The sequence below is a fragment of the Myxocyprinus asiaticus genome, chromosome 4 (assembly GCF_019703515.2).
Source record: "Myxocyprinus asiaticus isolate MX2 ecotype Aquarium Trade chromosome 4, UBuf_Myxa_2, whole genome shotgun sequence".
NCBI lineage: Eukaryota > Metazoa > Chordata > Actinopteri > Cypriniformes > Catostomidae > Myxocyprinus > Myxocyprinus asiaticus.
Window position 1 is genome coordinate 55,282,152 of NC_059347.1, and position 24,017 is coordinate 55,306,168.

General features: G+C 38.0%; 1 protein-coding gene across 1 annotated transcript in view; it reads left to right on the top strand.

The window, feature by feature from the left end:
- Positions 1–24,017, top strand: part of nos1 (nitric oxide synthase 1 (neuronal)) — an 88,811-nt gene that overhangs the window by 55,251 nt on the left and 9,543 nt on the right. Inside the window, exons 17-26 of the mRNA XM_051692600.1 lie at positions 969–1,143; positions 2,470–2,608; positions 3,066–3,144; positions 3,374–3,567; positions 12,195–12,364; positions 18,156–18,366; positions 22,586–22,673; positions 22,766–22,887; positions 22,987–23,135; positions 23,472–23,666. Coding sequence (XP_051548560.1) covers positions 969–1,143; positions 2,470–2,608; positions 3,066–3,144; positions 3,374–3,567; positions 12,195–12,364; positions 18,156–18,366; positions 22,586–22,673; positions 22,766–22,887; positions 22,987–23,135; positions 23,472–23,666 — 1,522 coding nt within the window. The remainder of the gene's footprint in view (positions 1–968; positions 1,144–2,469; positions 2,609–3,065; positions 3,145–3,373; positions 3,568–12,194; positions 12,365–18,155; positions 18,367–22,585; positions 22,674–22,765; positions 22,888–22,986; positions 23,136–23,471; positions 23,667–24,017) is intronic.

Here is a 24,017-nt window from a genome sequence, read left to right on the forward strand (position 1 = left end):
ATGCACTGCACTGCTGCCACACGATTGGCTGATTAGAATCGCATGGATGATTGTTGGTGCCAGATGGGCTGGTTTGAGTATTTCTGTAACTGCTGATCTCTTGGGATTTTCACGCACAACAGCCTCTAGAATTTACTCAGAATGGTGCCAAAAACAAAAAAACATCCAGTGAGTGGCGGTTCTGCGGACAGAAATGCCTTGTTGATGAGAGAGGTCAACAGAGAATGGCCAGACTGGTTTGAACTGACAAAGTCTATGGTAACTCAGATAACCACTCTGTACAATTGTGATGAGAAGAATATCATCTCAGAATGCTATTCTGAGATGTGGGTTGGCGCTATTTTGGCGGCACGAGGGGGACCTACACAATATTAGGCAGGTGGTTTTAAGGTTGTGGCTGATCGGTGTATATATGAATATATACAATTATTTGTACAATTATTTTTAGGTTTTCATTTTTTTGTGTGTGTTTGTGTTGTGTGAGTGTGTGTGTGTTTGTCCTTGGTTTTCTTCAGCTGTGTGGTCTCTCTGACTTAAAGTGCAACTTCTTAAATAAATAAATAAAATAGAAAATAAAAAATAAATAGAGCAAAAGAACATAGAACAACCATCTAAAAGAAGTTTCCTGTAAAAAGAATTTTGTCCCAAAGCAATCAATAGGAATTTCACACTTTTATACACTCTGTTGCGTGTCAGCTTTGACTTGTGAGCTTTGCATTCATGCGTGCATGTATTTGTGTGGCATCCTTTCTGTCCTTGAATATCATCCTTTTAAATTTTCATAGTTTCAGGATCAAAGCTCACAGCTTCTGGCCTGATGTCCACAACCAACCCACAATTACACAGTATTACACTTCGTTTGGTGTATACAGTATATCTTTTTTTTGTGGGTAACAGATTTGTGATGTGTGTCTTTGTTTGTGTTGGTGTGCTTCATGTGTTTTCAACACTCGTTATCTCTCATGCAGATTCTCTGTGTTTGGCCTTGGTTCTCGGGCATACCCACACTTCTGCGCGTTTGCCCACGCAGTGGACACGCTGTTCGAGGAGCTCGGTGGGGAGCGAATTCTCCGCATGGGAGAAGGAGACGAACTCTGTGGCCAAGAGGAATCCTTCAGAACATGGGCTAAGAAGGTCTTCAAGGTACTGCCCAAAGCAAGCAGTGAGCTACACACACATTTTTGCATATCATTTTTCACATTTACACATTTTTATGGAATACAAAAGATCAGTTTCATCTTGAGGAGGTATGTCATTGCTTTAGACAAAAATAAAAGTACACTGTAAAAAGTGAAAATGTGCAGTTCCTACTTTTTTTTTAATTTTTTTTTTTAACTTATTTATTTATTTCTCCCCAGTTCCCACTTCTTAGTAGGTCCTCGTGGTGGCGCAGTTACTCACCTCAATCCGGGTGTCGGAGGACAAGTCTCAGTTGCCTCCGCTTCTGAGACAGTCAGTCCGTGCATCTTATCACGTGGCTCGTTGTGCATGACACCGCGGAGACTCCCAGCATGTAGAGGCTCATGCTACTGTCCGCGATCCATGCACAACTTATCACGCACCCCACTGAGAGCGAGAACCACTAATCGCGACCACGAGGAGGTTACCCCATGTGACTCTACCCTCCCTAGCAACCGGGCCAATTTGGTTGCTTAGGAGAGCTGGCTGGAGTCATTCAGCACACCCTGGATTCGAACTTGCGACTCCAGGGGTGGTAGTCAGCGTCAATACTCACTGAGCTACCCAGGACCCCGCAGTTCCAACTTTTTAACTTAAAGTCAAAATTACATTAAACAAACCCTATTTGCTTTTTTGTGTATTGCTGGTCTTATTGTGCATAATAAATCAGTGCAAGTTATTTCAAAGAAAAAACTTTTTTTTTTTTTATTGTTCATCAAAACACAACTTTATTTTTCTTGTTGAATATCCTGTTTTACTCTGAAATATATCACTTTTAAAATTGATTGTGGATGCTGTTTCATGTTGAATTTAACAAACTATTATGTACCTGACGTGACACTTTTGTTTAAAAAAAACACATGAAAAGCGAAAAATGACTTTCCTTGGTGTAACCTAAAGTAATCCGGTTGATTTAGATATTTTTGGATGTAGTCACCACATGAAGCACATTTATAGCCTACCTGACAAAATTTTTTTTTACTTTGTATTTCAGTGTGTAAGAGCAAAAACCCTTACACCACATCCATACTAATTCATTTTCATTTTAAAACTCCAAAGTATGCAGTAATGGAGAGCATTTTTGAAATGCTCAGTTTTCAGTGGAAAAAAACGTTGTTCTATTGTGAACAAGATGGATAAAATTAGCAAAATGTTTAAAACAAAACATTAGTGTGGACGTGGCCTTATACTTATGGTTTAGTTTATACTGTACATGATTAATAGCTCAATTACTTTCATAAACAATTAGTGAAATTCATCTGTTTTGACATCAACTTTTTTTTGTCCCAGGCTGCATGTGATGTTTTCTGCGTCGGTGACGACGTTAACATCGAGAAAGCAAATAATTCCTTGATTAGTAACGATCGTAGCTGGAAGAAAAGCAAGTTCCGGATGACATACACGGTAGAGGCACCAACACTGACACAAGGTAGCTGCTGTATTACCGTCCATTTATTAAAGAATGACTCATCATTTCAGAAAGCCAATAAGCTTCTGGCAAATGAAATGAAACATAAAGTCTTTCCCTGTGAATGGCGAAGCTTTTTTATTCACTTCAAATGTATGACGCATGCCAACTGAATTACATTTTAGTGCCTCATTAGTTTGACACAGATTGTCTTTGCACACTGTTAGCTTTACCGAGAGAATTGCAAACACTTCTTTATTCAATTTATGAAACTGTAAAGCAAAACAAAGCATTTAGGACTTTCAGCTGCTGCATATAAAGTCCTCTAAATGATCTTGAAATGGGGCAGCTCAGCTCCACCATGAGTTTTATAGCAAATAAAGTTGTAGGGCTGCTTAATTGCCTTTCAAGTTTTATATGTTGTAATTTCGCAAAGCACATTTTTAACAGCTGATTGTTTTTTTGTGTCCACTTTCAGCGCTTTACAACATTCATAAGAAGAAAGTCTACGGGGCCAAATTTGTTCAGAGACAAAACCTACAAAGTGCCAGATCTAAGTATGTTTTAGCCAATACTGTCAAATTGTACATTTCTATGGGGCATTTTCTAAAGCTTGTCTGAGTTTGTAACAGTAACAACTCCCAAAGTGGGCAGAATTTAGCAAAGAGTCAGTTGCTCTTGTGCATGAATGTATTTATTATTGTCTGTATAATAACAACCCCAGCTGTTACATATTACCTTTTGTGTGTGTGTGTGTGTGTGTGTGTGTGTGTGTGTGTGTATCAGCCGATTGACTATATTTGTGCGGCTTGATGCCAACAACCACGAGAGCCTGAAATACTTGCCTGGTGACCATTTAGGCATTTTTCCTGGCAACAATGAAGATCTAGTTACGACACTTATTGACAAACTGGAGGATGCTCCACCTGTCAATCAAATCGTAAAGGTGGAGTTCTTAGAGGAGAGAAACACGGCATTGGGTAACTATGAAATATATGCAAATGTATTTTCTGATCATAATAAGATATGCAAATATACAGTGGCCCCAAAAGTACTTGGACACTTTAGACACTCTTAAAAATTTATAAATGCCCTTACATAAGAAGATAACTTATTATCCACTAAAAATCACCTTAAACCAGTTGGTTAAAAATAATTGTAAAAAAATGCTAAGAAAAGTAAAGTTATTTCTGAGAAAAGCTCTAGCATCATTTAACTGCTATTGCTTCTAACTTTGATATTTTGTTATGTATTTTAAGTGATGCTCAATTGTCTAAATACTTTTTGAGGCCTCTGAATGTGAAACAGAAAATTTGAAACATTTTTATATAGACATTCTTTCTTCCATGATAGTGTCATACAGTTAAAGCAAATGTGAGATGAAAAACGGAACAGCTGAAGCAACCACGTAATTTTGTTGCACTTCTATGGCACTTTCGTCACACGTGTCAACACGCACTCTTTGCTGGACTTGTTCCCGGGGTCTTCCGCGTTCAAAGTCTAATGCTTGGATAAGCGTATAAATGTAGTAGGTTATGAATAGTAAGAAATTATGTTAAAATGTATCGTCTTCCAAATCAAGCATTACTGTATAGTTAAAATGTTTAGTTGTCATAAGATAATATTGTGTGAGTGACAAAAATGAAAATTCTGTCATAATTTACTCACTCTCACATTGTTCCAAACCCTAAGACTTTTTTCTTATGTGGAACACAAAAGTGTGGCAATGGCAGTTGTTAAGGACTCACTTTAAAGCTTAAAAAAGAACCTAAATGTATCACTAGAACTGTTTCCTTAAAGGAATAGTTCATCCAAAAAAATGAAAATTCTCTCATTTACTCACCCTCATGCCATACCAAATGTGTTTTACTTTCTTTCATCTGCAGAACTCAAATTAAGATTTTTAGAAGAATATCTCAGCTCTGTAGGTTCTTCCAATCCAAGTGAATGGTTTCCAGAAATTTGAAGCTCCAGAAAGCACATAAAGGCAGCGTAAAAGTAACCCATATGACTCCAGTGGTTTAATACATGTCTTCAGAAGTAATATGATAGGTGTGGGTGAGAAACAGATCAATATTTCCATATTTTTGTACTCTAAATTCTCCTCCTTGCCCAGTAGGTGGCGATATGCATGAAGTACAATACAAATCACCAAAAACAAAAGAAGAACTCCTCTTAGGAGAGAAGAGTGCTTAGGAAAGTGAAAGTGGAGATTTATAGTAAAAAAGGACTTAAATATTTATCTGTTTCTCACATCTACAATATCACTTCTGAAGACATAGATTAAACCACTGGAGTCATGTGATTGACTTTTTATGCTTTTTGGAGCTTCCAAATTCTGGCCATCATTCAATTGCATTGTAAGGACCTACAGAGCTGAGATATTCTTCTAAAATCTTCTTTTGTGTTCTACAGAAGAAAAAAAGGCACATCTGGTATGGCATGAGGGTTAACTATCTCTTTAAGGAGATATGTTGTAAAGTACTCTATGTCATGTTTTAATATAGCCCCACTGTATCTTTAAAAAGTGGTTAGCTCCAGTAACACTAGTTCGCTTATTAGATTTCTCACCAGACACCCTTACTTGTCGAGAAATATGTCAGAGTGACCAAACGCTGGGCAGTCACATATATAGAGACAGCTGTGTTCTTTGTAACTCTTTCTTGTTGCGAAATACAGAATGTCAGGATGACCGAACACTGGGCGGTGGCCTATATAGAGGGCCACTGGGGTCTGTGTAACTCCTTCTCCTTTATCTGACAATCATTACAACCTGCACTGTGTTGCAGAAGAGCCATTTTACAAAAGTATAGCCTATACCTTGCTCACACTATCAGGACTCCGCTTAAACTTTGCTACAATTATAAGCAATTTTAACAGGTGAGAACTGTAATAGTTTTGTTTGCTAAACTGTGCTGGGAGGGTAGGATGTTGCAAAAAATTTGAAATCATCAGCCTGTGGGGATTTTAAAAAGCATTTACACTCTCACATGTCAGACACCTCACAGGATCAAGATGGCAGAGGTCCAGTCGATAGTGACAGCAACGAGCTTTGTGACGTAGGTTGGGATATCTCTAACATTTATGCAGCACTGACAAAAATCTTGACCGACATGGAGGGCCTTGCAGAAATACGTTGAGCGATCACATCTATGGAGGTGAAAATTTCCACCCTGATCACAAGAATGGGTGATGTTGAAAAATGGGTAGAGTTTCTGGAGTCGGCCGAAAGAGAGCTACAGGCAAACCCGCCTGCTTCCAAGGCTGATGTGGAACACGTGTGAGAAAAACTAGAGGATATGGAAAATCAGAGCAGGCGTAATAATGTTCGTTTCATTGGAATCCCGAGCGAAAGGAAGGTCAGGATATGGTGCAAGTTTTTGGACAGGGTTATTCTGAATTTGATCAATACAGCGAGTCGCCGGCTAGAAGATAGAATGCGCCCACAGAATTTACGGTCAGCTTCCCTCAGCGGTTGACAGACCCTGATCTGTCCTGGCAAGATTCTTGCGGTCGGCTGACAGAGACTTTGTTCTACGAGTGGCGAGGAATAAAGGCAAGTTGTGCTGGGAGGACCACAAAATCTTGTTTTTTCAGGACTTAGCAAGATCGACTCAAGTGAAGCGGGAAGGATTCAAAGAGTGTAAAAAAATTGCTGCACCAACAGAAGGTAAGCTTCGCACTGCTCTATCCAGCTAAGCTGAGAATTGACGGCAAGGATGGGCGTAAGACATTTACATGCCCACATCAAGTTATGACCTTCATTAAATCAATGGAGTGAGTGGGTAACTTTGCCTGCACTTGATTAACAATACAGACGACACATTGTGCGTTTTACTGATGCAGCCGGAGAGGGTTTGTTGTCATGTTGTCTGCCCACTGGCTCCTGCCTGACTCTTTCTCTTTTCTCCCTTTGTTAACTTGTCTGCCAATAACTTGTGGGTTCGATGTTATTGTTTACTGGGGCCTATTTTATGTTTTAATTTTTCATTTTATTGAACATATTTATGTACAATTTAATGGCACAGTTTATGTTTAAAAAAGGGAAGAAAATAAATAAGTAAATAACTAATATATATATATATATATATATATATATATATATATATATATATATATATATATATATATATATATGTATGTGTGTATATATATATATATATATATATGTATATGTATATATATATATATATATATATATATATATATATATATATACTATGTAATAATCACCAGACTTGAGCATTCTGGTGGCAATAGTGTCGCAGAAAGTCTCGTGAGCATGCATGGACCGTCAGATTTCCGAGCGATGGACACCAGTTGGGACTGTTATGCGTGAGGTTGAAGCAAATGTTTTTTGTGTTCTGTGTTTTATCAAGGATGTTATGGTTACATCAGTGTTGACTAGTGGTCTATATAATTTAGCCTTAGGTACATCATTTAATATGTCACACTTTAATATAGGTAAAATGTTTCTCTCCATGTGGAATGTTAATGGACTGGGGCACCCTATAAAAAGAAGGAAGGTTGTATTAATTTTTTTATATAGTGTTCCTTCAAGAAATGCAGGGCATGGGGTGGGCATGTGTTTTGTAGTGCTGGTTCGAGTAAGAGCAGGGGAGTCATCACATTGATAAGTAAGCATTTACAGTTTAAAAGTCTCAAACAGATTAAAGATAATTTAGGAAGAGTCGTTATTGTTTTGGCTGAAATACAGGGGCAGAATCTGATTTTGGCTAGTATTTATGCACCAAATGCTGATGATCAGAACTTTTTTATAGATCTTGAGGGTGAGATACAAGCTGATGGGATCCTTCATGATATGGTTTTGGGTGGAGGCTTCAATCTTTTAATGGATCCTGTCCTTGATCATAGTGATGCAAAGGTGTGTAGACCCTTTAGAGCAATGTTGACACTATAGACGATGTGTAAAAATCTTGGTCTTACAGATATTTGGAGTCTTCTGAACCCATCTGGGAGGGACTACACCTTTTTTTCATCAGTTCATAAGATTTACACTAGAATAGAATTTTTTATTTTTTTTTAATTTTTGTATATCCAAGTCACTGACTGCTCAACTGGGGACATTTTAGTTTTAGATCATGCTTTGGTGTGTTTAGAAATGTTGCCACAAATAGAGAAAAGTAAATCATACAGATGGCGCTTTAATACATCCCTTCTACAGGACCCATAATTTCAACAAATGTTAAAGATAGAAGTTAATGCTTATGTAGAAACCAATTGGTCCTCAGAGTCCTCTGTGGGCATGGCATGGTAGGCGCTTAAGACAGTTCTTAGGGGGAGGATCATACAATATGCCTCATTCATTAAAAAGATCAAAGCACAGGAATTCATAGAATTGGAAAAGAGGATTAAAAGTGCTGAAACTGAGCTGAAGTGCCGAATGTCATCCAATGGTCATAGAGTTGGCTCAGCTAAAATATAGATATAAATTCTATTTTGTCACAGACATATTTTGAGTCGGGGGACAAGGCAGGGAAACGGCTTGCCAGATACATAAAACAGAGAGAGTTTTTTCCCCACCAGTCCTTCAGTGAAGTCTTCTGGAGGCAATATATTTATTAATAAAGCCTTCAAAGAATTCTCTTTTGATCTTTATAGTTCCAGGTTCACTTTTTCTGATAAGCAACTTCGTAGAGCCATTACACCTTCCTAAATTGACTCAGATATTACCTTGGAGGAGCTTGTTGAGGTACCGGGGCCAGATGGTTTTGCTGCAGAATTTTTTTAGATCTTATGTCACAGAACTGGCTCCACTTATGTTAGAAGTTTACACAGAGTCATTAAAGAAAGGTGAACTACCACCAACCATGACACAAGTCTTGATCAGTCTCATTCTTAAAAAAGATAAAGACCCAAATGAATGTGAATGTTATCATCCAATTTCCCTGATCCAGTTATATGTAAAAAATATTGTCTAAAATTCTGGCTAATCGATTAATCAGAGTAATTACATCGATTATACATATAGATCAAGTGGGGTTTATTCATGGTCATAGTTCTTCTGATAATATTAGATGTTTTATAAATATTATGTGGTCAGTAGTGAATGATCAGACCCCGATCACTGCAATCTCACTTGACACCGAGAAGGTGTTTGATAGGGTGGAATGGGATTATCTTTTTAAGATTTTAGAAATTATGGGTTTGGGAACAATTTTATTGGGTGGATTAAGTTACTTTATAAACAACCAGTAGCGACAGTTCAAACTAATGCATTAATTTCAGATTTTTTTTTTTTTATCTTGGTAGGGGAATTCGGCAAGGATGTCCTCTCTCCCCTTTAATGTTCTGTGTTGCCCTGGAACCATTAGCAGCCACAATAAGAAAATAGGATGATTTTTTTTTTTTTTTGTAACAGGAGGTGTGGTTCATAAACTTCTTCTCTATTTAGATGATATATTATTATTTGTCTCCGACCCTAAAAGATCTATGCCTAGCCTCCATAGAATTATTAATTCTCCAAATTTTCAGGATATAGGGTGAATTAGTGTAAATCGGAAGCTCTATTTAATTTTGACCCATTAATGAAAAGGTTCTCATGTGATGTGGATAGGTGGGCTTCACTACATCTGTCTATGACAGAGAAGGTCAATGTTATAAAAATGAATTGTATCCACAAATTAAATTATCTACTACAGTCTCTCCCTCTAGAAGTTCGTCTTTCTTATTTTAAACAATTTGATAGAATATCTAAGTCTTTTATTTGGAATGGTAAATGACCTTGGATGCAATTCAGTAAGTTACATAGACCAATTGACAAAGGAGGCTTAGGCCTCCCCAAAATTTTGTTTTATTACTATGTGTGACAAGGAGGAGGATGGGGCCAGGCGTCCAATCGGGCTAATCAGCCGAGGAGAAGGATAAGTGCAGTGGGATGCAGCAGTTTGGGAGAGAGAGAGCCACACGCAGCTGCCGTATGTGCGTTTGTGTTGTGCGTCTTTTTGTTTCATTAAATATTATGTTGACCATTCAGCCGGTTCCCGCCTCCTCCTTTCCCATTATAACCTTGATACATTGGTGCCGAAGCCCGGGAAGGAGGAGGGATGCGCTGATGTGGAGTCCTCGCCACTACCAGTCAACCAGCACGGCCGGCCGCTGAGGATCTGAGGCACGCTGCCGTTTCCCCCCATAGAACAATAAGAATAGAGAAAAAAAGAAAAGAGAGAAAAGAGGGGGAGGAGCGTGACCATCTGTCTGGGGCTGGAGGACCTATTACTGTCCACCGGGGAGGAGCGAGCTGTCGTCCGCCAGAGGTTGGGGAGTGGCTGAGGGCCGGGCGACAGTGTATTTGGGCGCCGGCGAACCAGGTTATTCCTCTCTCTCTCTGTCTCACTGTCGCTCCACTTTGCCCTTTCCCTCTCCTCTTTTTTTTTTCCCTCCCCTCGTCCCCCTCCCCAGCCCTAGAGAGGCGGGGAAAAGCCTGCCGGCAGGCGGGGCCAGAAGGGGGAAAGGGGGTGGGGGGGGATGTACGTCATACCAGGGTTCCCCAGTCTGAGGCAAAGGAGGGAGGAGTGTGACGAGGAGGAGGGCAGGGCGGGGCCGGGCCGTGACTAGGCACGCCCGGCCCCCAATTGGGCTAATCAGCCGAGGAGAGGGATAAGTGCAGCGGAATGCGGCAGTTCGAGAGAGAAAGAGCCACACGCAGCTGCAGTGTGTGCATTTGTGTTCTGTGTCTTTTTGTTTAAGTTTTCATTAAATCATTATTTTGATGGTTCAGCCAGTTCCCGCCTCCTCCTTTCCCATTGTGAACCTTGTTACACTATGCTTTTAATCTCAGACACCTGGCCCATTGGTCTCTTCCAACAGAGAGAGCTCCTCCCTGGTACAATATTGAACAAGCTGTCCTTGGCCCAATCTCATCATTGCAAAGTCTTTCTATCAAATTGCCTAGAGAAGCAAAAATGCATCTTATTATTTCACATTTACATTCAGTATGGACAAAGGTTTCTCGCATGTTCAATTCTGATATTTACCTAAATGTTTCCTCAAGTATATGGCTGAACCCCCTTTTGCTGGAAAGAATGGTTGGAGAGGGGTGATGCTACACTTGGTGACTTTTATGAAAACAGAGCTTTGAGATTTTTTGAAAATAAAACCCAGCAATTTGGGGTTTCTAGGTCTCAATTTTTTAGGTATTTACCGTTGCGCCATCTACTTTGTACTACTTTGGGGGGTTGTGTACAGCCCCCTAAAGCTGCAGACACCCTCTGTATGGTGCTCACAGCCTTTGGAAAGGGGCATAAATCATCAGTGTATTAGTCCATATTGATTCAGAGTTTTGGTGATGGGGCCTTAACAGCTCTTAAGAGGTTATGGGAAAGAGATTTGAACTTGGTATTGGAGGATGGGGAGTGGGAAAGGATTTTAGATACTCAAATTTCATTCTGCCCCAGACTATGTATATTGAGTGATGGGGTGGTTAAAGTAGGTGACAAATATACAAAAAACTGGGTCCAAACTAGTGTAATGATTGGCAGACAGATAATTCTCGGAGGATGGAAGTCAACTGGCACTCCCTCATTTCAAGAATGGTTCACCGAATTGGGTAGGGTGGCGGCATTTGAAAAGATGTCATATAAACAGCTTGGCAAAATAGACATGTATGTTAAGAAGGCTGGAGGGCTCTCATTGAGAACCATGTGGAGAGAAACAGAATTGTGGTGGAAATTTAAATTCTGTTCTTTGTGGAATTCTTTCTTTTCTCTTTGTTTGTTGATTTTTATATTGTTTTATGTTCTCATATATTTTCTTTTGTTTGCTTATATGTGTGCATGGTATAATTTAGGCTTTGACCACAGGGATATTTGTTGAGGGACAGGGTGGGGTTGGGGGATATATTTGGAGTTAAGTTGATTCTGTGCTTATATGTTATGTTTATTCCATATTTGACATAAGAATCAATAAAAATGTTAATAGAAAAAAAAAGGAATAATTCAACCAAAAATTATAATTGTTATCATTTACTCACCCTCATGTTGTTCCAAACATGTATGACTTTCTTTCTAATGGAATACAAAAGGAGAAGTGAATGACGCTGTTAATATGTCTTGGAACAATACAAAAAGTACCATGAAAGTAGCCCATACGTCTCTTGCGCTAAATTCCAAGTCTTCTGAAGCCATACAATAGTTTTGTGTGAGGAACAGACATTGTCAATGTCAAAATATACCATAATATATGTCAAGTATGTCATAAATACATCACACATATTCAAATGTGGTTCTTTCGTGTCAAAACCGAACGTGACGCACTTAGTTTGAATATGAGGAAAGCAAATGAAATCTGAGAGTTACTGTTGAGATTTAAGTAAATAATAAAATTTCAGTCTGTTCCTCACACGAGTAATCTTTTGGCTTCAAAAGACCTGGAATATAGTGTATGAGTTGTATAAACTACTTTTATTGTGCTTGTATTGTCATTTTTGGTGCTAGACATTGTCTTATTGCATGTAAAAGAACACTCATCACATTCTGCTAAACTTGTGTGCATTAGAAGAAAGAAGGTCATATGAATTTGAAATATCTGCATTCTTAACAAAGCAGTGTAATTGGTGGCACAGTGCTATCTGCATTCTCTTTTGTAGGTGTGATTAGTAACTGGACGGACGAGAGTCGTATTCCGCCCTGTACCATCTATCAGGCTTTCAAATACTTCCTGGACATAACCACCCCTCCAAGCCCTGTACTACTGCAGCAGTTTGCTCCTCTAGCGACTAATGAAAAGCAGAGGAAGAGACTGGAGGTGCTCAGCAAGGTAAGACAAAACCGAGACGCCGTTTACACCTGGTATATGTTTCGGCTGGTCCGATCACAACTGTGCTAAATACAGGAATAAAAGGGGTCCAAAATGTTTTATGAGTGGATCACAAAAACCACATTCGGAAGTGGTAAAAAATCAGCCAGAATTCATAAAAAAAAATTACTTGACTATGACGACATTTTTGCAAAAATACATTACATGGGTTATTAAATGCATTGCGGCAATTTCGAGATAATACGTCCACTGTGTGCCACAAAAAGTGAGTAAAATTTTCTCCCGAACAGAAGAGGTTTTTAAGATTAATGCTGTATCGAGTTTCAAATCAACAAAGCCTACATCCCTACCCTGAAATTAAACATAAACCTAACGGATAATGTCATAAAAAGCAAATGTGAAATTAAAAACACAGTTGCTGAAGCAACCACATCATTTTATGGTGGTTTTTGTTAAACAAAATGTGTTAAAGTAAAAATCACCTAATCACCAAATCATGCACTGTAGTAAAAGTGTTTAGATGTCATAAGATAGCATTGTGTGAAAGAAAGAGTGAAACGTAATTGTAAGGGATGGGACAATATGTCGTACGTGTCGGTTTGATATGCATTATGGGGCTCTTGATTCGATATAATAACACTTAAATGATAAAGCATGACAGAATTTGTTTTTTTTTTTAAATAAATTTGCACAAAATGCAAGTAATAATTTCTCATCAAATTAAAGATTTTTAATACACAATATAAATGCTCAAAGTTTAAACAATAAGAGTTTTTCATACCTTTCTCTATAAAAATGTCAAATAAAAAAAAAGTCAAATAAGCCTTTAAAAATAGTGGGCTACATTCAGGCTGATCAGGTGCAGAACAAGCAATAGAACTGAACAGAACATGTCCTGAAAAAGTATGTGAAAGTGTATATTTATTTTTAATAATTTGTTTGTCATCATTATTATTATCAGATTTTAACTTTTTAAAAATATACAAATTCTGCATTCTATCAATTAATATTATATCACAAACTTGTATTATAATAATGATATGAGCTTTTAATTTTTGAAATAATGTGTACAATTTACAACTAAAAACACTGAGTTTATATTCATTTGTATCACAATCGCAAAAATGGTACTGTCACTTTAAGAGTTCAGCGTGCAACTCACAGACTTGCACACACAGATGTTCCAGTTAATTATCGAGAGGGATTATCATTTCTTTGTACGTTTTTATTTGACTGTAAAGAATAGTAAGGTTATTAAAAGACACACTATTCAATGAAAGTGGAGTGCGGGATCCAATCTTTGATGGACACACAATACACAGAAGAAAAGTGCTGTTTTAATCTCAAGCACTTTTCAACAAAACAAGCCGATTTTAAAAGGAAATAATCATCTGATTGGAAAATGTTAAAAAGCGCATATATACCATGTCACCGGTCCTACTCGACCTGCCCCGAGTGGGATTCGAACTGGCGATCATGGGAGCATGGGAGTCAGACGCACTAACAAAAAGGCTATATAACCTCTAGCCTTGGTTGCTAGTGCATCTCTTAAGGCCAGGAGAGTGAGGTTTACACACTGCAGAGCTATCATATACCAGCTGGCTACCGCTACATGTATACATGCACAAGAACTTCACAAACTTCTTCAGAGTGCCTGATATTAACATATTGAGCAGTGACCTACATGAGTAGCGAAATATCACATATGTGCCAATTTCTTTTCCCCACGCTTTCTTTCTTAAATGCACTGACGTTATGATCGATGAATGCAGTCATGAAATCCGATCACAAGGGGTCACAGGAGACGCATTTGAACGGCCACGTGTAAACAGCAATGGTGTCTCGCCTGACTTCTTGATATCGGATCACCCGAAACGCATCTTAAAACCAGGTGTAAACAGGACCTGAATGACTATACACAAATACAAACACTCATACATTCTCATAATTATCATATTTGCATCAAAAGCAGGCATATTAAAACTCAGTAATGATCTGAGACCCATTGTCAAAAACTTCTTCCATACGAGACAAAAGCTGTCACGTCGCCACATGCGTCTCTGCCTTTCCGTTTCAAATCGGCAGTAATTTTCTCAGTTTGATAACTTATTACCTGTGAAAATCAACCCCCCTCTTTCCCGCATTGTTTTTTTCTCATTCTCTCTGTCTGTCTTTCTCCCTCATGCTCCCTCACGCATGCCTCTCAATGTCAACACTGTGAGCTGTCCTCAAGACATGGAAATATTTCTCCGTCATTGCCTCCCACTGAAACGTTGGGTGAAATTTTTCGTAATGTAGCTAGCTATAATTGGCCGCTAAGTTAGTGAGTCATCCTTTCTGGTACAAATAAGTCTGATGAAAGAATAGAGCAAACGAGAGAAGGACAGAGAGATGGAGAAAAGTGGGACATTGACAGTTTGATTTGAAGACGTTCTTTCAGTCGGGTTCACTACTGGTTCCTAAAGGCATTTAAAGATGGTAACTCCCCTCAAGTGTTTCTCTAACTAACTGATAATAAATGTTGTATGGTTTTCTTTTCTACATACAGTATAGTTTAAGGATTTAGAGGTGAAACATTTCATGAGCTAATACTGTCAATCACAATGTAAGTGTATATTCATAATAATATTCAAAAATTGAAGGGATAGGTCACCCAAAAATGAAAATGAAAATGTGGTCATTATTTTCTCAGGCTCATTTCAATATAAACCCATTTGCTGTTATTTTTCATTTGGAACACAAAAGGAGAATTTTTGAAGAATCTTCATGCAGCCCCCTTTTTTTATATATACAACAGAGGACTTCAGACTCCCACCCTCCACCTCATTTTATATGGCCCGCAAGCTAAGTTTTGCAATAAAGGATGGCAGGTAAATGGAATTTCTCACTGACCAATCTGTTAGCGCTTTCCTTGTGAATAGTAATGAGCCTTAAACCTGTCATCCTATCCTTATTTTTTGGAGTGCATTTTGCTCGTTTTAAAAAATGTACCTTGTATTTAGACTACTGTTTTTTGTTACAAAAATGCCATAGTTTTTTTTATATAGATACAAGTTACTAACAATGCTAGTAAGGAGCCATGCATGGTTTTACATATGGGTTACCATGGTCTTATTACAAAGTTATGAATACTATGGAGGAACAATGGTAAATTTTCATAATTATAATGGTCCTAGCTATCAGGTTTCCTTTTGCGTAAAATCTGTTCTCTTCTAATGCTCGTTTACTGACCAAGTTTATATGCACTTTAGAAAAAGGTTTATTCCAGGGTTTTTGAAGAAAGCGGCACTCTGAAACGTCATGTAAATGAGAGCGCCTTTTTCCTTACGGATTAAGAGAAAGCGGATTAACATACCCAGGTTTCTCCTGGAGAATGCGGCTTATACGGTCATGTAAATGCATAAGTGCCGTTCTTACAACTTTTTGAGTAGTGCGGGTGTGCGTGAACAGATTGGATAACAAATCAACACAGCGGAAAACTAAAGTATAAAAATTAAATATTGACTGTCCCTCATATTTGTGTAAATACGCTTGTACAATGGGGGAATCCTGGAGTTTTACGTAAGAGGGAAACCCCACTATTGCAGTGCAATTCCTCTGCAGGTTGAGATGGAAAGTTAAGGAAACAAATACAGAAACAACTTTAGAATATCTGGAAATAAAGCGAAGCAATGGAGAATAAAATAGCAAAGTCTTCCTCTGATGCCATGTTTGTTATTTGCACAATTTAACAATGATCCGCCCCTCCGGCTCGTCATCGTCGCCCCGCCTCTTAGGGCTGCCCTTCAGCCAGGCTCATGACGGGAGTTGGGCAGGAGAGTGAGAAGAGGTTCATAATTAATAAGCCTCGTTCTCACAGCGGTGAATGAAGTACACCTGACGTGAATAATGCTTCATCACCGCTGTCTTTAAAATGCAGAGCGCACCTCTTCTTGGGGAGCCGGCTTCAAATCTCCACGTGTGCACACACTAGCATCTTCGCATGCCCAGGACCAGAGCTGGGAGAGTTCGGACGAGATGATGCGCCACCGGACCTGCCCCTCGGACCCCCGGGCCGATTAGATGAGTCGCCGGTGGAGAATTGCACACTTCGTGGCCGACGGGCTAGAGGCCGGGCCGCCTCCCCCTCTCACCTGCCACGGTCCTGGGAAGACAGGCCGCCAAGGACGGCGCTGCCCCTCATGCCGTGGACCTTGGAGGGGAGCGTGTGCGACCGACGGACCCAGCTCATGCCTGGGCCATCCCATGGACACTACCCTGCCCTTCACGGAGCCCCGTCTCTCTGCAAGGATGCCAGATTCCCCCTTTGTTATGAACACTATTCCCCGTGGAAACTTTATTATCCCTTTTATGGACATGTTATTTTGATTATTATTGCCAATTGTCATGCTGGAGGGTCATGTCAGGATGAGCCTGCAGGAAGGGTACCACATGAGGGAGGAGGATGTCTTCCCTGTAACGCACAGCGCTGAGATTGCCTGCAATGACAACAAGCTCAGTCCGATGATACTGTGACACACCGCCCCAGACCATGAAGGAACCCTCCGCCTCCAAATCAATCCCACTCCAGAGTACAGGCCTCGGTGTAACGCTCATTCCTTTGATGAAAATCACGAGTCCGACCATCATACCTGCTGAGACAAAACCATGATTCGTCAGTGAAGAGCACTTTTTGCCAGTCCTGTCTAGTCCAGCGATGGTGGGTTTGTGCCCATAGGCGACGTTGTTGCCGGTGATGTCTGGTAAGGACCTGCCTTACAACAGGCCAACAAGCCCTCAGTCCAGCCTCTCTCAGCCTATTGCGGACAGTCTGAGCACTGATGGAGGGATTGAGTAGGGACCCTGGGCATCTTTCTTTTGGTGTTTTTCAGAGTCAGTAGGAAGGTCTCTTTAGTGTCCTAAGTTTTTATAACTGTGACCTTAATTGCCTACCATCTGTAAGCTGTTAGTGTCTTAACGATCGTTCCACAGGTGCATGTTCATTAATTGTTTATGGTTCATTGAACAAGCATGGAAAACATTGTTTAAACCCTTTACAATAAAGATCTGTAAAGTTATTTGGATTTTTACAAAATTATCTTTAAAATACAGTGTCCTGAAAAAGGGATGTTTCTTTTTTTGCTGAGTTTATAAACAATAGTTAACTACATTAGTTCACATGAATTAACAATGAATAATAACTTTTAGATGACTTATTAATCTTGGTTCAAGTTAGCGACAACAAACTAATACTTTTTCATTAAAAGTTGTAAATGTTGACATTAGTTAATGCACTATGAACTAACATGAACTTACAATGTTCAATTGTTAATTGTAATAAATTAATATTAACCAGGGTTAATGAAATGTTGTAAAGAAGTATTTTTTTCATTGTTAGTTCATTATATCCTATATTACTAACATTAACAAATATAACCTTATTGTAAGGTGTAACCAAATCATACAGATTTAGAGCAACAAATAGAATCTTCCCTTTAACAAGGGATCTGAAAAGACCTTTCTGGCGATGTTTTATGCTCACATGACTAACACTTTTACACACACTATGATTTTGTCAGGTTTTTTACTTGCTTCTGACTGTCACTGAGCCAATAATTGCCTTTAACTGCTATTCAAGGATTAACAAGTCAAGTCATTTTTATTTGTGTAGCGCTTTTCACAAATTATTCTGTAACAGAAAATGAAGCTCCAATGTCTGTAAAGTCATCATTGTGTGGTCTAAAGAAAAAAAAAATGTTGATGTCATTTGATTGGAAAGAAGTCAGGGTTAATCCGTTCTGTGTCTGCTCAGGGTTTGCAGGAGTATGAGGAGTGGAAGTGGTACAATAACCCCACCATAGTGGAAGTTCTGGAGGAGTTCCCATCCCTTCAGATCCCCTCCACTCTGCTCCTTACCCAGCTCCCCCTCCTACAGCCACGATACTACTCCATTAGCTCCTCTCCAGATGTTTATCCAGGAGAGATCCACCTTACCGTGGCTGTGGTGTCCTATCGCCCCAGAGGTAAAAATCAAGATAAAAATGTTGTTGCTCAGAGGTTGCTCTTTGTCTTTGATGTTTCTCCTAAATTCACTGAGAAGTAAAGTTAAACACAAATTAGACAATTGTAAACATAAAGTATGAGTACTGTGCTATTTAAATTATTTTGAATTGCATAGCTCAGATAATCTGGTCTTGGAATAATTTAATGAGAAATGTTTGAGTTCATTTCTGATATCTCTTACTTTTGATTGCAAACATTGGTATCTTGGAAAATCTTAGCACAGATTGTGACATTGTTGAGAACTGAGATGTCGAGAACACGTGTGATACGGATGTGCCCAAAGCCGAATACCTTATTCGGAAAGGCACGAATAATGTCATCAGAAATGAATAAAGGATTCATCCAAATAATATAAAAATATTTGTATGACTGATTATCCAAAAAGCACAAGGATAAAGTGACATTTTAAATAAACATATCTAAAATTATAATGAATTTATGAATCTGTGCAGCCAATATTTCTAAAGTGTAAACCTTATGAATGAAAATACACACGGTGTGATTTCAGATCGGATGGGCGCGGTGTTAACTCCATTTGCGGTCTCTATTAATTGATCATGTCTGGAGCTTGTCAAGTGTAACATTTACTAAGATACGACATCATATACACTTTCCACTTCTTGAAATGTCTATGTTAATGTATCACACAATTCACACGTAATGATTCCCATGTATTTATTTATAGCCTAAGCCTGAGCGTGATGTAAAATTTTTGACCTGAAGTGATTTAACGTTGGAGCTCGTCTAGCCGTCTCTTACATTTGACCACATTTATATCCACATCAGTCATTAAGGTTATTTACTGGTTTATTAAGACTTTATTCCGAAAAAAAGTTAAAATGCTCCATAAAGGTTTAAATGCTCCATAGAGTATTGATCTATTAGGAATATTCCTCCTTATGTAAAACGAAGAAACTGAAACTCCGTCTTTTGTCTTCTTCTTCTTTAAACTGGGCTAAATTTAAAAATTGTACGTTTTTTTGAACTCTGGTAAGGCGCTATATAAATGTAACATCATTATTATTCTTTTTTTTCTTTTTTTTTACTAAATAATGGTGTCCTATCGTAAAAATTCCTGATAGACTTACGGGACTTTCACCTGTTTGTAGGCTATATTGATTTTATTTTAATTTCTTTTAATGTTTGAATTTGTAATTAATAATCACTGCAAAATGTGTGCTTGACACCTCTTGCCTCCAGAATAATGTTGTTATACATGTACAGACAAACGAAAATTCAGTTTCATGCAGATATTAATATCTGAAATAACAGGAGAAACCACAACATATTCCACAGTTTTATTCCATATTCCAACAAATTCAGCTTCATCTGTTAAGAAAAAATTTTTTTTTTAAATAATAATTGTGTAATAATAATAATTATTATTAGGCTATTATTATGAAAAGGCATATACAAGGCATATTTTATTAATAGAAACTATAAATGTTAGAGTAGTACTTAAAAATGGGCGTTTCGTCTTGACACACTTCCAGTTTAAGCCCCGCCCACACCTGGTTCTATCCATAGACAGATACAGATAATTTTGTCATACGAACAGATACAGATACAAATACAGATAATGGCTTCGCTGCACACCCCTAATGTGTGAGATTACTGGTGTCTTTTTCTCAGAAGACAAATATGAGAGGCAGGAGATTTAATCTAAAGTCTCAATTTGATCTCCATTTAATCTTGTTGATGTCAAGGAGAAACAATTGAAATGTAAAGATCTCATCTGTCATTTATTTCTTACACTAAAAATTTCAAATGTTTAATCAGCATCTTTATCTTGTTTGTCAGTAAAAATATCTAACAAGATAAATTCATTATAAAAGCCATTCCCATAAGGTATTAGGACTTGTTTTTAAAAATATATTTTGAATAACTTTTTTAGATAAGTAATTATCTAAAATTAACTTGTTTTGATTGATTTTCACACTTAAAAAAAGCTTTTTTGATGAGATTATTTCCAGTGGTGACTAAAGCAAAAGTCTCCATTTGCTCTCTATTTAATATTGTTGCTGTGATGAAGAAGCAATTGAAATTTAAGAAGACCTCATTCGAAATGTTTCTGTCTTGCACCGAAATAAATCCTTTTTTTAACCTGTATCTTTATGTTTGTTAGTAAAAATATCTTAAGCATCATAAACAAAATATACTGTATTGTCTAGAAAAGTAATTTGCATAAGGTATTAAGACTTGTTTTTAGAGAATATATCTAATTAGATAATGTAAGTAATTTAAGGGGAATAGTGTTGGTTTGAGTAATATTTTGAAAAAAAATTCAAGTGGAGACTGAAGCAAAATTCTTGAAGGACTTGTTTTTAAAAAGAAATATTCAGTATCTTTTCTAGATAAGTAATTTATCTAAAAATAAAAATAAAATAAACTTTTTCACACTTAAAAAAGCTTTTCAATAAGAATAATTCCAGTGTTAACTTAAGCAAATTCTCCATTTGCGCTTCATATAATCTTGTTGATCTCCAGGACCCCGTTTACACCTGGTATTAAGATGCGTCTTGGGTGATCCGATCACATGTGGTCAGGCGAGATGCATCGCTGTTTACACCTGGTTGCTTAAATGTGTCTCGTGTGACCATTTGTGATCAAATTTGGAGAGGAAGGACTCTGTTTAATGACGACATACAGTACATCAGTCACCATGTCAGTGTGTTACTGCATGACATTAAAGCACAACAAAGTCAGAAAAGACAAAGAAAATGTGAAAAATAATGGCACTCTGTTTCTCCCAGATGCATCTGAAATTTAATCTAAGCAAAAAAGCAATATTTCAAACAGAATTGTCCATTATTTTAGTGGATTACCTGTATTAACCTGAGCTGCAGATGTCTGTGCTTCTCATAAGTATCCCTGCATATTGATATCAGACACACTAAAGAAGATCCGTGAAGTTCTCATGTTTGTGTATGTATCCGCTTTTTCAAATTTTCCCAACGGACGGCTATTTCCATTTAAAGTCGCTTGTAACCGGCAAAGTTAAAACACTTGTTTTAGCGCAACAGTTGATTGACAGATGAGGGGTGGCACTTCGCTGCTGCCAAGACGCATTCAGAACGGATTAGCATTTACACCTCAAATGGATGCAGTCATATGCGTTTTTGACCACATTCGTATGTAGTTTTTGTAATCTGATCCCAAAACGTTTTAGACCCCGTTTAGACCTGTATTTAGCACTGAACACGTGATCAGATCACCAAAAACGCATCTTAATGCCAGGTAGAAACGGGGTCAAGAAGAAGCAACTGAGATTTAAAGGAGATCATATTTTTGTGATTTTTCTTTGTGACACTAAATAAATACATTTTATTTTTAATCATTATATTTGTCTTGTTCGTCAGTAAAAATATCTTAAATGCCCTTAAAATTTCAACTTATAAAAGCAAAAGTTTAGCAAAAGTCTCCATTCTTCATTCCAGTCATTCTAGTCTTCATTTAATCTAATTTCTCTCAAGTAGTAACAAGTAAGATATATAAAAAAAAAAAAACTCTAAGTGAAAACACATTAGCAAAATCATAATAAAATATGTAATGCACTGTATATGGTATTTAAGCAATACAATAAAATGTACAGTGCTAAAAGTGTCCATGTTTATTTTTCACCCATCTTAAACCATGATTGTCACTCTTAACAGCCTCTTATTTTCAACAGCCGGAAAACCCAACAGCAATATCATGTGAATAATTGGGTGTTTAATAAGAGACTATGAACTTAATTAGTGAATTTGACTCAAGTGCCTAATGAAGTGTGAATAATCTCTTTTGTCAGAGAAGCTTTGTGATTGTCTCTGGTATTTGATTCAGGCTGTTATAACAGTCCAATAACTGCTCCTTAATCCAAATAGAAGGTCTGTTTTCTCATATTTTCTTGGACACTAGAATTTTCTGAGGATCAAATTAATTCTAGATCTGTTCATTTGCTGTTAAGCCTTTTTAGTTAACACTCACTAAATAGAAACAGTGATCTCATCTCTCTTTCCCATTTTAAATGCATTGTAAACATGTAATTATGCGCATAATGGCATAATAGGCAGTTAAAATGTAGCAATTTCAATCTATTTGAAGCTTGTGATGTCAGCTCTGTGCAGTTCTAAATTATGGCACATTAGATCAGTGTCACAGCGTGTCAGGTAAAAGGATTATGTGTTTTATCCCATCTAGATGGAGAGGGTCCCGTACACCATGGAGTGTGTTCCTCTTGGCTCAATAGCTTGGACACAGAAGAGACCGTGCCATGCTTCGTCAGAGGGTAGAGCATTGATTTACTCCTCAAATATGTCCATTAATGTTTTGTTTTTTATGTGGGTTTTATGGAATCAATGGATGTATTTTCTGTTTCAGGGCTCCAACTTTCCGCATGCCAAAAAACAGTCAGGTTCCATGTATTTTGATTGGGCCAGGCACTGGAATTGCTCCATTTAGAAGCTTCTGGCAACAGAGACTATATGAAATTGAAAATAAGGGTAGACATTCGATGCACATCCAACCATCCATCCATTGTTTCATTTTTTAAATGTTTTTCTTTGTTAAACTTTAATTTTTGGTGTGATTTTATTTATCAGGAATCAAGGCGTGCCCTATGATCTTGGTTTTCGGCTGTCGGCAGTCGCAGATTGACCATATTTACAATGAAGAGACCATCCAGGCCAAGAACAAGGAAGTGTTTAAAGAGCTTTACACCGCATACTCCAGAGAGCCTGGGAGACCAAAGGTGAGAATGTGAAGCCTTGTCAGAGGTCAGCTTGGATAATTCAAATCCATTTATGCACCAAAAAAAAAGAAGGGTTTTGCCAGATTACCCATGTGAATTATAAAGAACAAGGAGGAAAATGAGAAAGGGTTCTTTTTTTGCCGAGTCTTTGAAAAGCAACAACCCCAAACCAGTTTTGCGTTGGAAATATTAAGCAACTGCAATGTTAGACCAACGTAAAACTTGATTCACCACAGACAGGAATAGCATGTGGGTATGAATATATGCCCGCCATATCCAGCTGTGCTCTGTTTTGTCCCTTTTCAATTTCTTATTCTTTTTCCATATTCTTCTCAGAAATATGTCCAGGACGTGCTTCGTGAGCAGCTGTCTGAAACAGTCTACAAGTCTTTGAGAGAAGAAGGAGGTCACATCTACGTTTGTGGAGACGTTACCATGGCTGGAGACGTACTGAAAACAGTCCAGCAGATTTTCAAACTACACGGCAACATGTCTTTGGAGGATGCTGGCTTCTACATCAGCAAACTAAGGGTTAGATCCAATTGTTTTCAATTTTCCAAACTATTTTTCTATTACTATTATATCACTATTACTATTGCTCAAACTTAGGGTTGTGGATTTGAACAAACTTCGAACTTAAAGGAATAGTTCTCCCAAAAATGAAAATTCTCTCATTATTCACTTACCCTGATGCCATCTTAGATGTGTATGACTGCCTTTCTTCAGCATGACGCAAATTAAATATGAAGCTCTGCAGGTCCTTATGTAAGTAAACAGGTGCCATCAGGCTGCTGGCTATTTGACAGTCTAAAAGGCATACTGCATAAAAGTAATCCAAACGACTCCAGTTGATCTATGAATGTTTTCTGAAGCAAATCAATA